The sequence below is a fragment of the Salvelinus alpinus genome, chromosome 7 (genome assembly GCF_045679555.1).
Source record: "Salvelinus alpinus chromosome 7, SLU_Salpinus.1, whole genome shotgun sequence".
Lineage (NCBI taxonomy): Eukaryota > Metazoa > Chordata > Actinopteri > Salmoniformes > Salmonidae > Salvelinus > Salvelinus alpinus.
The window spans coordinates 15,088,423-15,104,104 of NC_092092.1; the positions used below are offsets into that span (position 1 = coordinate 15,088,423).

Here is a 15,682-nt window from a genome sequence, read left to right on the forward strand (position 1 = left end):
GGGGGCAGAACCTCATTATAATAATGTAGATGAGAGTCTCTGGTCCATATAAAGCAGGACTAGTCAACTAGATTCAGACGATGGTTGGGGGGGGCAGAACCTCATTATAATAATGTAGATGAGAGTCTCTGGTCCATATAGAGCAGGACTAGTCAACTAGATTCAGACGATGGTTGGGGGGGGCAGAACCTCATTATAATAATGTAGATGAGAGTCTCTGGTCCATATAAAGCAGGACTAGTCAACTAGATTCAGACGATGGTTGGGGGGGGCAGAACCTCATTATAATAATGTAGATGAGAGTCTCTGGTCCATATAAAGCAGGACTAGTCAACTAGATTCAGACGATGGTTGGGGGGGGCAGAACCTCATTATAATAATGTAGATGAGAGTCTCTGGTCCATATAAAGCAGGACTAGTCAACTAGATTCAGACGATGGTTGGGGGGGGGCAGAACCTCATTATAATAATGTAGATGAGAGTCTCTGGTCCATATAGAGCAGGACTAGTCAACTAGATTCAGACGATGGTTGGGGGGGTGGGGCAGAACCTCATTATAATAATGTAGATGAGAGTCTCTGGTCCATATAGAGCAGGACTAGTCAACTAGATTCAGACGATGGTTGGGGGGGGGCAGAACCTCATTATAATAATGTAGATGAGAGTCTCTGGTCCATATAGAGCAGGACTAGTCAACTAGATTCAGACGATGGTTGGGGGGGGGGCAGAACCTCATTATAATAATGTAGATGAGAGTCTCTGGTCCATATAAAGCAGGACTAGTCAACTAGATTCAGACGATGGTTGGGGGGGGGGGGCAGAACCTCATTATAATAATGTAGATGAGAGTCTCTGGTCCATATAGAGCAGGACTAGTCAACTAGATTCAGACGATGGTTGGGGGGGAGCAGAACCTCATTATAATAATGTAGATAAGAGTCTCTGGTCCATATAGAGCAGGACTAGTCAACTAGATTCAGACGATGGTTGGGGGGGGCAGAACCTCATTATAATAATGTAGATGAGAGTCTCTGGTCCATATAAAGCAGGACTAGTCAACTAGATTCAGACGATGGTTGGGGGGGGGGGCAGAACCTCATTATAATAATGTAGATGAGAGTCTCTGGTCCATATAGAGCAGGACTAGTCAACTAGATTCAGACGATGGTTGGGGGGGGCAGAACCTCATTATAATAATGTAGATGAGAGTCTCTGGTCCATATAGAGCAGGACTAGTCAACTAGATTCAGACGATGGTTGGGGGGGGCAGAACCTCATTATAATAATGTAGATGAGAGTCTCTGGTCCATATAAAGCAGGACTAGTCAACTAGATTCAGACGATGGTTGGGGGGGGGGCAGAACCTCATTATAATAATGTAGATGAGAGTCTCTGGTCCATATAAAGCAGGACTAGTCAACTAGATTCAGACGATGGTTGGGGGGGGCAGAACCTCATTATAATAATGTAGATGAGAGTCTCTGGTCCATATAAAGCAGGACTAGTCAACTAGATTCAGACGATGGTTGGGGGGGGGGCAGAACCTCATTATAATAATGTAGATGAGAGTCTCTGGTCCATATAAAGCAGGACTAGTCAACTAGATTCAGACGATGGTTGGGGGGGGCAGAACCTCATTATAATAATGTAGATGAGAGTCTCTGGTCCATATAGAGCAGGACTAGTCAACTAGATTCAGACGATGGTTGGGGGGGGCAGAACCTCATTATAATAATGTAGATGAGAGTCTCTGGTCCATATAAAGCAGGACTAGTCAACTAGATTCAGACGATGGTTGGGGGGGGGCAGAACCTCATTATAATAATGTAGATGAGAGTCTCTGGTCCATATAAAGCAGGACTAGTCAACTAGATTCAGACGATGGTTGGGGGGGGGCAGAACCTCATTATAATAATGTAGATGAGAGTCTCTGGTTCATATAGAGCAGGACTAGTCAACTAGATTCAGACGATGGTTGGGGGGGGGCAGAACCTCATTATAATAATGTAGATGAGAGTCTCTGGTCCATATAAAGCAGGACTAGTCAACTAGATTCAGACGATGGTTGGGGGGGGGGCAGAACCTCATTATAATAATGTAGATGAGAGTCTCTGGTCCATATAAAGCAGGACTAGTCAACTAGATTCAGACGATGGTTGGGGGGGGGGCAGAACCTCATTATAATAATGTAGATGAGAGTCTCTGGTCCATATAAAGCAGGACTAGTCAACTAGATTCAGACGATGGTTGGGGGGGGGCAGAACCTCATTATAATAATGTAGATGAGAGTCTCTGGTCCATATAAAGCAGGACTAGTCAACTAGATTCAGACGATGGTTGGGGGGGGGCAGAACCTCATTATAATAATGTAGATGAGAGTCTCTGGTCCATATAAAGCAGGACTAGTCAACTAGATTCAGACGATGGTTGGGGGGGGGGCAGAACCTCATTATAATAATGTAGATGAGAGTCTCTGGTCCATATAAAGCAGGACTAGTCAACTAGATTCAGACGATGGTTGGGGGGGGGGGCAGAACCTCATTATAATAATGTAGATGAGAGTCTCTGGTCCATATAAAGCAGGACTAGTCAACTAGATTCAGACGATGGTTGGGGGGGGGGGGCAGAACCTCATTATAATAATGTAGATGAGAGTCTCTGGTCCATATAGAGCAGGACTAGTCAACTAGATTCTTTTGGAATTTGTTTTTTTGTGACGCAGTTGCGTTCTGTTCTAAATTATTGCCTCAGTATAGTGCTTTGTCCACTCATCTCTCCTGCGCCTGACTTCCACGCACCAGCTACACCCACCGTTGACAGGCGGATTGCAGAGGTCTTGAAAAAGAAGGGTCAACACTGCAAATATTGACTCTTTGCATCCACTTCATGTAACTGTCAATAACAGCCATTGACACTTATGAAATGCTTGAATTATACTTCAGTATTCCCTAGTAACATCTGACAAAAATATCTAAAGACACTGAAGCAGCAAACTTTGTGGAAATTAATATTTGTGTCATCCTCAAATTTTTGGTCCACGACTGTAGTGTTGGGGTTTGAGTACTTTAGTTTGAGAGTACGCCTACTTACTGTTGTGCTTGAACACCCGGATAGTTGCCCCTGACAACCTGGCCCCCAAGATCAGAGAGGTGTGGTTCAGCTCATCACTAAGAATCAGACAGCCCTGGAAACAAGGCAACACAGGGATAGATTAGGTGTAGTCTGTTGTCCCAGAATCAGACAGCCCTGGAAACAAGGCAACACAGGGATAGATTAGGTGTAGTCTGTTGTCCCAGAATCAGACAGCCCTGGAAACAAGGCAACACAGGGATAGATTAGGTGTAGTCTGTTGTCCCAGAATCAGACAGCCCTGGAAACAAGGCAACACAGGGATAGATTAGGTGTAGTCTGTTGTCCCAGAATCAGACAGCCCTGGAAACAAGAACACACAATGGGTCACAAAGTAGGAGTAGCACAACATTACATTTGCGGTGCTGTATAGATTAGGTGTAATCTGTTGGTGCTGTATAGATTAGGTGTAGTCTGTTGGTGCTGTATAGATTAGGTGCAGTCTGTTGGTGCTGTATAGATTAGGTGCAGTCTGTTGGTGCTGTATAGATTAGGTGTAGTCTGTTGGTGCTGTATAGATTAGGTGTAGTCTGTTGGTGCTGTATAGATTAGGTGTAGTCTGTTGGTGCTGTGTAGATTAGGTGTAGTCTGTTGGTGCTGTGTAGATTAGGTGTAGTCTGTTGGTGCTGTATAGATTAGGTGTAGTCTGTTGGTGCTGTATAGATTAGGTGTAGTCTGTTGGTGCTGTATAGATTAGGTGTAGTCTGTTGGTGCTGTATAGATTAGGTGTAGTCTGTTGGTGCTGTATAGATTAGGTGTAGTCTGTTGGTGCTGTATAGATTAGGTGTAGTCTGTTGGTGCTGTATAGATTAGGTGTAGTCTGTTGGTGCTGTATAGATTAGGTGTAGTCTGTTGGTGCTGTATAGATTAGGTGTAGTCTGTTGGTGCTGTGTAGATTAGGTGTAGTCTGTTGGTGCTGTATAGATTAGGTGTAATCTGTTGGTGCTGTATAGATTAGGTGTAGTCTGTTGGTGCTGTATAGATTAGGTGTAGTCTGTTGGTGCTGTGTAGATTAGGTGTAGTCTGTTGGTGCTGTATAGATTAGGTGTAGTCTGTTGGTGCTGTATAGATTAGGTGTAGTCTGTTGGTGCTGTATAGATTAGGTGTAGTCTGTTGGTGCTGTGTAGATTAGGTGTAGTCTGTTGGTGCTGTATAGATTAGGTGTAGTCTGTTGGTGCTGTATAGATTAGGTGTAGTCTGTTGGTGCTGTATAGATTAGGTGTAGTCTGTTGGTGCTGTATAGATTAGGTGTAGTCTGTTGGTGCTGTATAGATTAGGTGTAGTCTGTTGGTGCTGTATAGACTGGGTGTAGTCTGTTGGTGCTGTATAGATTAGGTGTAGTCTGTTGGTGCTGTATAGATTAGGTGTAGTCTGTTGGTGCTGTATAGATTAGGTGTAGTCTGTTGGTGCTGTATAGATTAGGTGTAGTCTGTTGGTGCTGTATAGATTAGGTGTAGTCTGTTGGTGCTGTATAGATTAGGTGTAGTCTGTTGGTGCTGTATAGATTAGGTGTAGTCTGTTGGTGCTGTATAGATTAGGTGTAGTCTGTTGGTGCTGTATAGATTAGGTGTAGTCTGTTGGTGCTGTATAGATTAGGTGTAGTCTGTTGGTGCTGTATAGATTAGGTGTAGTCTGTTGGTGCTGTATAGATTAGGTGTAGTCTGTTGGTGCTGTATAGATTAGGTGTAGTCTGTTGGTGCTGTATAGATTAGGTGTAGTCTGTTGGTGCTGTATAGATTAGGTGTAGTCTGTTGGTGCTGTATAGATTAGGTGTAGTCTGTTGGTGCTGTATAGATTAGGTGTAGTCTGTTGGTGCTGTATAGATTAGGTGTAGTCTGTTGGTGCTGTATAGATTAGGTGTAGTCTGTTGTCACATGTCTGTTGGTACTGTGATATTCTCACCCAGTGCTTTAAAGTTCAAATGTGAATTCCATATTCTTTAATAGCCCCCTTGGTTTTCAAATCACGTAGAGGGCTTGGGCTGTTGCACTATAGCAACCACAGCCCATGTTAGTCAGCTTATAACAGTTTATAACAGTTTATAACCGTTTATAACACTCCATCATCGTTACTCTGAAGGTTCCTCATACTGGACATTGGCAGCGGCCTCAGGCGCAAATACCGCTAACCTTAATTCCAATTTCTATTCTTCCTATATTACTAATAGGGATAGACCAAATGGGACAGTTCTATGTAATCTGATAGCCAGTCCCTGTGAACAGAGACCTAGCCTGGTAATATAGCCATACCAACTATATCAACCATCAGACAGGGCCTGTAACCTCCTATTGAACGTAGCTTGTTTGAGTTGGACACCACATGTGACTATAAACATCGTTAAAGACTTGGGTTGATGCATCTGAACAGTAGGCACTTACTTCCTGAACTGGATAACATCCCTTCCTGAACTGTTCACTTCCTGAACTGGATTACATCAAGATCTGTGTTGACGAATCCGGACATTCTGGTATTGACTGAATCTTGGTTCTCTGGGGTCATTCTGGACTCTGATATTAATATGGAGGGTTATGATGTGTTCAGAGCTGACAGACAGGGTAGAGGGGGGGGGGGGGGGGGTCATTCTGGACTCTGATATTAATATGGAGGGTTATGATGTGTTCAGAGCTGACAGACAGGGTAGATGGGGGGTTGGAGGGGTCATTCTGGACTCTGATATTAATATGGAGGGTTATGATGTGTTCAGAGCTGACAGACAGGGTAGATGGGGGGGTGGAGGGGTCATTCTGGACTCTGATATTAATATGGAGGGTTATGATGTGTTCAGAGCTGACAGACAGGGTGGAGGGGTCATTCTGGACTCTGATATTAATATGGAGGGTTATGATGTGTTCAGAGCTGACAGACAGGGTAGATGGGGGGGTGGAGGGGTCATTCTGGACTCTGATATTAATATGGAGGGTTATGATGTGTTCAGAGCTGACAGACAGGGTAGAGGGGGGGTCATTCTAGACTCTGATATTAATATGGAGGGTTATGATGTGTTCAGAGCTGACAGACAGGGTAGAGGGGGGGTAGAGGGGTCATTCTGGACTCTGATATTAATATGGAGGGTTATGATGTGTTCAGAGCTGACAGACAGGGTAGATGGGGGGGTGGAGGGGTCATTCTGGACTCTGATATTAATATGGAGGGTTATGATGTGTTCAGAGCTGACAGACAGGGTAGATGGGGGGGTGGAGGGGTCATTCTGGACTCTGATATTAATATGGAGGGTTATGATGTGTTCAGAGCTGACAGACAGGGTAGATGGGGGGGTAGAGGGGTCATTCTGGACTCTGATATTAATATGGGGGGTTATGATGTGTTCAGAGCTGACAGACAGGGTAGGGGGGGGGGGGTGGAGGGGTCATTCTGGACTCTGATATTAATATGGGGGGTTATGATGTGTTCAGAGCTGACAGACAGGGTAGAGGGGGGGGGGGGGGGGTCATTCTGGACTCTGATATTAATATGGGGGGTTACGATGTGTTCAGAGCTGACAGACAGGGTAGAGGGGGGGTGGAGGGGTCATTCTGGACTCTGATATTAATACGGAGGGTTATGATGTGTTCAGAGCTGACAGACAGGGTAGAGGGGGGGTGGAGGGGTCATTCTGGACTCTGATATTAATACGGAGGGTTATGATGTGTTCAGAGCTGACAGACAGGGTAGAGGGGGGGTGGAGGGGTCATTCTGGACTCTGATATTAATACGGAGGGTTATGATGTGTTCAGAGCTGACAGACAGGGTAGAGGGGGGGTGGAGGGGTCATTCTGGACTCTGATATTAATATGGAGGGTTATGATGTGTTCAGAGCTGACAGACAGGGTAGAGGGGGGGTAGAGGGGTCATTCTGGACTCTGATATTAATATGGAGGGTTATGATGTGTTCAGAGCTGACAGACAGGGTAGAGGGGGGGGTGGATGGGTCATTTTGGACTCTGATATTAATATGGAGGGTTATGATGTGTTCAGAGCTGACAGACAGGGTAGAGGGGGGGTGGAGGGGTCATTTTGGACTCTGATATTAATATGTGGGGTTATGATGTGTTCAGAGCTGACAGACGGGGTAGAGGGGGGGTGGAGGGGTCATTCTGGACTCTGATATTAATATGGAGGGTTATGATGTGTTCAGAGCTGACAGACAGGGTAGAGGGGGGGTGGAGGGGTCATTTTGGACTCTGATATTAATATGTGGGGTTATGATGTGTTCAGAGCTGACAGACAGGGTAGAGGGGGGGTGGAGGGGTCATTCTGGACTCTGATATTAATACGGAGGGTTATGATGTGTTCAGAGCTGACAGACAGGGTAGAGGGGGGGTGGAGGCGTCATTTTGGACTCTGATAATAATATGGAGGGTTATGATGTGTTCAGAGCTGACAGACAGGGTAGAGGGGGGGTAGAGGGGTCATTCTGGACTCTGATATTAATATGGAGGGTTATGATGTGTTCAGAGCTGACAGACAGGGTAGAGGGGTCATTCTGGACTCTGATATTAATATGGAGGGTTATGATGTGTTCAGAGCTGACAGACAGGGTAGAGGGGGGGTGGAGGGGTCATTCTGGACTCTGATATTAATACGGAGGGTTATGATGTGTTCAGAGCTGACAGACAGGGTAGAGGGGGGGTGGAGGGGTCATTCTGGACTCTGATATTAATATGGAGGGTTATGATGTGTTCAGAGCTGACAGACAGGGTAGAGGGGGGGTAGAGGGGTCATTCTGGACTCTGATATTAATATGGAGGGTTATGATGTGTTCAGAGCTGACAGACAGGGTAGAGGGGGGGTGGATGGGTCATTTTGGACTCTGATATTAATATGGCGGGTTATGATGTGTTCAGAGCTGACAGACAGGGTAGAGGGGGGGTGGAGGGGTCATTTTGGACTCTGATATTAATATGTGGGGTTATGATGTGTTCAGAGCTGACAGACAGGGTAGAGGGGGGGTGGAGGGGTCATTTTGGACTCTGATATTAATATGGGGGGTTACGATGTGTTCAGAGCTGACAGACAGGGTAGAGGGGGGGGGAGGGGTCATTCTGGACTCTGATATTAATACGGAGGGTTATGATGTGTTCAGAGCTGACAGACAGGGTAGAGGGGGGGTAGAGGGGTCATTCTGGACTCTGATATTAATATGTGGGGTTATGATGTGTTCAGAGCTGACAGACAGGGTAGAGGGGGGGTGGAGGGGTCATTTTGGACTCTGATATTAATATGTGGGGTTATGATGTGTTCAGAGCTGACAGACAGGGTAGAGGGGGGGTGGAGGGGTCATTCTGGACTCTGATATTAATATGGAGGGTTATGATGTGTTCAGAGCTGACAGACAGGGTAGAGGGGGGGTGGAGGGGTCATTTTGGACTCTGATATTAATATGTGGGGTTATGATGTGTTCAGAGCTGACAGACAGGGTAGAGGGGGGGTAGAGGGGTCATTCTGGACTCTGATATTAATATGGAGGGTTATGATGTGTTCAGAGCTGACAGACAGGGTAGAGGGGGGGTAGAGGGGTCATTCTGGACTCTGATATTAATATGGAGGGTTATGATGTGTTCAGAGCTGACAGACAGGGTAGAGGGGGGGTAGAGGGGTCATTCTGGACTCTGATATTAATATGGAGGGTTATGATGTGTTCAGAGCTGACAGACAGGGTAGAGGGGGGGTGGAGGGGTCATTTTGGACTCTGATATTAATATGTGGGGTTATGATGTGTTCAGAGCTGACAGACAGGGTAGAGGGGGGGTAGAGGGGTCATTCTGGACTCTGATATTAATATGGAGGGTTATGATGTGTTCAGAGCTGACAGACAGGGTAGAGGGGGGGTAGAGGGGTCATTCTGGACTCTGATATTAATATGGAGGGTTATGATGTGTTCAGAGCTGACAGACAGGGTAGAGGGGGGGTAGAGGGGTCATTCTGGACTCTGATATTAATATGGAGGGTTATGATGTGTTCAGAGCTGACAGACAGGGTAGAGGGGGGGGGTGGAGGGGACATTCTTATTTAAAAAAACTTTCTCTGTCTCTTTACTGAAATCCATTTCCCTTGCCCAAAATGTTTAGCTACTATTTTTGAGCCTTTGACTGGGGAAAAAATGTATCCATAACTGTTATATGGGTCTGATCTCCTCCCCTCGCTCGACCTTTGTCTCGAGGAGTTAACTGGTTTGTTGTCATCTTTTACTGAATCAGAAGTTATTATCCTGGGTGACTTCAATTATGATTGTCTGAAGCCTGCATTTCCCAATCTAAAACACGCGCAACGGTCTGAACCCGACCCAGCCGGTGACTGTCTAAAAGACGAGTGTAACGGTCTGAACCCGACCCAGCCGGTGACTGTCTAAAAGACGAGTGTAACGGTCCGAACCCGACACAGCCGGTGACTGTCTAAAAGACGAGTGTAACGGTCTGAACCCGACCCAGCCGGTGACTGTCTAAAAGACGAGTGTAACGGTCTGAACATGACCCAGCCTGTGACTATCCCTACAAGGCCCAACCCTAAAGATCCTTCAAAGTGTTGTGTCTCTGACTGATTAAATGAGATTACAGGCTATTTTATCAAATTGATTACCTAATGTTTGATTGATTACGTGATTGAATTAAACCATGCAACAATTAACTCGTTAATAACCTGGGGCACCACGGAATCGTTAATAGAGCTGCTGTCTTCCGAATAAACTCTAAGATCTGAAGATCTTTTATATCAATAGCAGTAAAATATTAATCGTCACCTTATTCAGTCTCATCTGAAGGTCATAACATTCTCTGTTATCTACACGAACCCTGGCTAACAAGTTCAATCAGCAATACAAAAACTGTATTAATTATTTATTTACGAAATACCTAAATAATCACACAGAATTAATCATACATCGATAACCAATCATGTCATAAAATAAAATGTCCCTAGTGGACGAAACCGATATGACGGCTAGTTACACAAAGAAAGGGGGTTGGGTTTGAATGAAAGAGCGGGAAGACTGAGGGACAAAGGGGAGTGGGTCTCTATCGGACCTTGAGAAGCTATGCTACCGTAAATACAGAATTGTATGCATTCTAATTACTGCCCATTTGGAAAATGAAAATACGAGATAAATATTTACTCTGAGCTGCGCTTCGATAGATGGGTCGAAGATGGAAGACTGGTTTGCCCAGCAGAGATCGCCATTATCCTTTGAAGAATCTTTCTGGTCGTAGAGCGGCTACATTACAGTACCCTGTCATTCTTAGGAGATTGTCTGTCCTTTCCTAGGCCACGTACGTTTACAGCTGCAGCTAATAACTCAACGTCTAGGAGGTATCACTTCTTCTTTAGTGAATAAGAGGTCAAAGTTCATACCAAGTTGCCATAAATCGGGGGGGGTGGAGGGGTCATTCTGGACTCTGATATTAATATGGGGGGTTATGATGTGTTCAGAGCTGACAGACAGGGTAGAGGGGGGAGGGGTCATTCTGGACTCTGATATTAATATGGGGGGTTACGATGTGTTCAGAGCTGACAGACAGGGTAGAGGGGGGGGGGAGGGGTCATTCTGGACTCTGATATTAATACGGAGGGTTATGATGTGTTCAGAGCTGACAGACAGGGTAGAGGGGGGGTAGAGGGGTCATTCTGGACTCTGATATTAATATGTGGGGTTATGATGTGTTCAGAGCTGACAGACAGGGTAGAGGGGGGGTGGAGGGGTCATTTTGGACTCTGATATTAATATGTGGGGTTATGATGTGTTCAGAGCTGACAGACAGGGTAGAGGGGGGGTGGAGGGGTCATTCTGGACTCTGATATTAATATGGAGGGTTATGATGTGTTCAGAGCTGACAGACAGGGTAGAGGGGGGGTGGAGGGGTCATTTTGGACTCTGATATTAATATGTGGGGTTATGATGTGTTCAGAGCTGACAGACAGGGTAGAGGGGGGGTGGAGGGGTCATTCTGGACTCTGATATTAATACGGAGGGTTATGATGTGTTCAGAGCTGACAGACAGGGTAGAGGGGGGGTGGAGGGGTCATTTTGGACTCTGATAATAATATGGAGGGTTATGATGTGTTCAGAGCTGACAGACAGGGTAGAGGGGGGGTAGAGGGGTCATTCTGGACTCTGATATTAATATGGAGGGTTATGATGTGTTCAGAGCTGACAGACAGGGTAGAGGGGGGGTAGAGGGGTCATTCTGGACTCTGATATTAATATGGAGGGTTATGATGTGTTCAGAGCTGACAGACAGGGTAGATGGGGGGGTGGAGGGGACATTCTTATTAAAAAAAACTTTCTCTGTCTCTTTACTGAAATCCATTTCCCTTGCCCAAAATGTTTAGCTACTATTTTTGAGCCTTTGACTGGGGAAAAAATGTATCCATAACTGTTATATGGGTCTGATCTCCTCCCCTCGCTCGACCTTTGTCTCGAGGAGTTAACTGGTTTGTTGTCATCTTTTACTAAATCAGAAGTTATTATCCTGGGTGACTTCAATTATGATTGTCTGAAGCCTGCATTTCCCAATCTAAAACACGCGCAACGGTCTGAACCCGACCCAGCCGGTGACTGTCTAAAAGACGAGTGTAACGGTCTGAACCCGACCCAGCCGGTGACTGTCTAAAAGACGAGTGTAACGGTCTGAACATGACCCAGCCTGTGACTATCCCTACAAGGCCCAACCCTAAAGATCCTTCAAAGTGTTGTGTCTCTGACTGATTAAATGAGATTACAGGCTATTTTATCAAATTGATTACCTAATGTTTGATTGATTACGTGATTGAATTAAACCATGCAACAATTAACTCGTTAATAACCTGGGGCACCACGGAATCGTTAATAGAGCTGCTGTCTTCCGAATAAACTCTAAGATCTGAAGATCTTTTATATCAATAGCAGTAAAATATTAATCGTCACCTTATTCAGTCTCATCTGAAGGTCATAACATTCTCTGTTATCTACACGAACCCTGGCTAACAAGTTCAATCAGCAATACAAAAACTGTATTAATTATTTATTTACGAAATACCTAAATAATCACACAGAATTAATCATACATCGATAACCAATCATGTCATAAAATAAAATGTCCCTAGTGGACGAAACCGATATGACGGCTAGTTACACAAAGAAAGGGGGTTGGGTTTGAATGAAAGAGCGGGAAGACTGAGGGACAAAGGGGAGTGGGTCTCTATCGGACCTTGAGAAGCTATGCTACCGTAAATACAGAATTGTATGCATTCTAATTACCGCCCATTTGGAAAATGAAAATACGAGATAAATATTTACTCTGAGCTGCGCTTCGATAGATGGGTCGAAGATGGAAGACTGGTTTGCCCAGCAGAGATCGCCATTATCCTTTGAAGAATCTTTCTGGTCGTAGAGCGGCTACATTACAGTACCCTGTCATTCTTAGGAGATTGTCTGTCCTTTCCTAGGCCACGTACGTTTACAGCTGCAGCTAATAACTCAACGTCTAGGAGGTATCACTTCTTCTTTAGTGAATAAGAGGTCAAAGTTCATACCAAGTTGCCATAAATCGGGGGGGGTGGAGGGGTCATTCTGGACTCTGATATTAATATGGGGGGTTATGATGTGTTCAGAGCTGACAGACAGGGTAGAGGGGGGGGAGGGGTCATTCTGGACTCTGATATTAATATGGGGGGTTACGATGTGTTCAGAGCTGACAGACAGGGTAGAGGGGGGGTGGAGGGGTCATTCTGGACTCTGATATTAATACGGAGGGTTATGATGTGTTCAGAGCTGACAGACAGGGTAGAGGGGGGGTGGAGGGGTCATTCTGGACTCTGATATTAATACGGAGGGTTATGATGTGTTCAGAGCTGACAGACAGGGTAGAGGGGGGGTGGAGGGGTCATTCTGGACTCTGATATTAATACGGAGGGTTATGATGTGTTCAGAGCTGACAGACAGGGTAGAGGGGGGGTGGAGGGGTCATTCTGGACTCTGATATTAATATGGAGGGTTATGATGTGTTCAGAGCTGACAGACAGGGTAGAGGGGGGGTGGAGGGGTCATTTTGGACTCTGATATTAATACGGAGGGTTATGATGTGTTCAGAGCTGACAGACAGGGTAGAGGGGGGGTGGAGGGGTCATTTTGGACTCTGATATTAATATGGAGGGTTATGATGTGTTCAGAGCTGACAGACAGGGTAGAGGGGGGGTGGAGGGGTCATTTTGGACTCTGATATTAATATGTGGGGTTATGATGTGTTCAGAGCTGACAGACAGGGTAGAGGGGGGGTGGAGGGGTCATTCTGGACTCTGATATTAATATGGAGGGTTATGATGTGTTCAGAGCTGACAGACAGGGTAGAGGGGGGGTGGAGGGGTCATTTTGGACTCTGATATTAATATGTGGGGTTATGATGTGTTCAGAGCTGACAGACAGGGTAGAGGGGGGGTGGAGGGGTCATTCTGGACTCTGATATTAATACGGAGGGTTATGATGTGTTCAGAGCTGACAGACAGGGTAGAGGGGGGGTGGAGGGGTCATTTTGGACTCTGATAATAATATGGAGGGTTATGATGTGTTCAGAGCTGACAGACAGGGTAGAGGGGGGGTAGAGGGGTCATTCTGGACTCTGATATTAATATGGAGGGTTATGATGTGTTCAGAGCTGACAGACAGGGTAGAGGGGGGGTAGAGGGGTCATTCTGGACTCTGATATTAATATGGAGGGTTATGATGTGTTCAGAGCTGACAGACAGGGTAGATGGGGGGGTGGAGGGGACATTCTTATTAAAAAAAACTTTCTCTGTCTCTTTACTGAAATCCATTTCCCTTGCCCAAAATGTTTAGCTACTATTTTTGAGCCTTTGACTGGGGAAAAAATGTATCCATAACTGTTATATGGGTCTGATCTCCTCCCCTCGCTCGACCTTTGTCTCGAGGAGTTAACTGGTTTGTTGTCATCTTTTACTAAATCAGAAGTTATTATCCTGGGTGACTTCAATTATGATTGTCTGAAGCCTGCATTTCCCAATCTAAAACACGCGCAACGGTCTGAACCCGACCCAGCCGGTGACTGTCTAAAAGACGAGTGTAACGGTCTGAACCCGACCCAGCCGGTGACTGTCTAAAAGACGAGTGTAACGGTCTGAACATGACCCAGCCTGTGACTATCCCTACAAGGCCCAACCCTAAAGATCCTTCAAAGTGTTGTGTCTCTGACTGATTAAATGAGATTACAGGCTATTTTATCAAATTGATTACCTAATGTTTGATTGATTACGTGATTGAATTAAACCATGCAACAATTAACTCGTTAATAACCTGGGGCACCACGGAATCGTTAATAGAGCTGCTGTCTTCCGAATAAACTCTAAGATCTGAAGATCTTTTATATCAATAGCAGTAAAATATTAATCGTCACCTTATTCAGTCTCATCTGAAGGTCATAACATTCTCTGTTATCTACACGAACCCTGGCTAACAAGTTCAATCAGCAATACAAAAACTGTATTAATTATTTATTTACGAAATACCTAAATAATCACACAGAATTAATCATACATCGATAACCAATCATGTCATAAAATAAAATGTCCCTAGTGGACGAAACCGATATGACGGCTAGTTACACAAAGAAAGGGGGTTGGGTTTGAATGAAAGAGCGGGAAGACTGAGGGACAAAGGGGAGTGGGTCTCTATCGGACCTTGAGAAGCTATGCTACCGTAAATACAGAATTGTATGCATTCTAATTACCGCCCATTTGGAAAATGAAAATACGAGATAAATATTTACTCTGAGCTGCGCTTCGATAGATGGGTCGAAGATGGAAGACTGGTTTGCCCAGCAGAGATCGCCATTATCCTTTGAAGAATCTTTCTGGTCGTAGAGCGGCTACATTACAGTACCCTGTCATTCTTAGGAGATTGTCTGTCCTTTCCTAGGCCACGTACGTTTACAGCTGCAGCTAATAACTCAACGTCTAGGAGGTATCACTTCTTCTTTAGTGAATAAGAGGTCAAAGTTCATACCAAGTTGCCATAAATCGGGGGGGGTGGAGGGGTCATTCTGGACTCTGATATTAATATGGGGGGTTATGATGTGTTCAGAGCTGACAGACAGGGTAGAGGGGGGGAGGGGTCATTCTGGACTCTGATATTAATATGGGGGGGTTACGATGTGTTCAGAGCTGACAGACAGGGTAGAGGGGGGGTGGAGGGGTCATTCTGGACTCTGATATTAATACGGAGGGTTATGATGTGTTCAGAGCTGACAGACAGGGTAGAGGGGGGGTGGAGGGGTCATTCTGGACTCTGATATTAATACGGAGGGTTATGATGTGTTCAGAGCTGACAGACAGGGTAGAGGGGGGGTGGAGGGGTCATTCTGGACTCTGATATTAATACGGAGGGTTATGATGTGTTCAGAGCTGACAGACAGGGTAGAGGGGGGGTGGAGGGGTCATTCTGGACTCTGATATTAATATGGAGGGTTATGATGTGTTCAGAGCTGACAGACAGGGTAGAGGGGGGGTGGAGGGGTCATTTTGGACTCTGATATTAATACGGAGGGTTATGATGTGTTCAGAGCTGACAGAC

General features: G+C 45.4%; 1 protein-coding gene across 1 annotated transcript in view; it reads right to left on the reverse strand.

The window, feature by feature from the left end:
• The window catches only part of LOC139580304 (serine palmitoyltransferase 2-like), a 176,624-nt gene that overhangs the window by 101,991 nt on the left and 58,951 nt on the right, over positions 1-15,682 (reverse strand). The window contains exon 6 of the mRNA XM_071408843.1: positions 3,091-3,184. Coding sequence (XP_071264944.1) covers positions 3,091-3,184 — 94 coding nt within the window. The remainder of the gene's footprint in view (positions 1-3,090; positions 3,185-15,682) is intronic.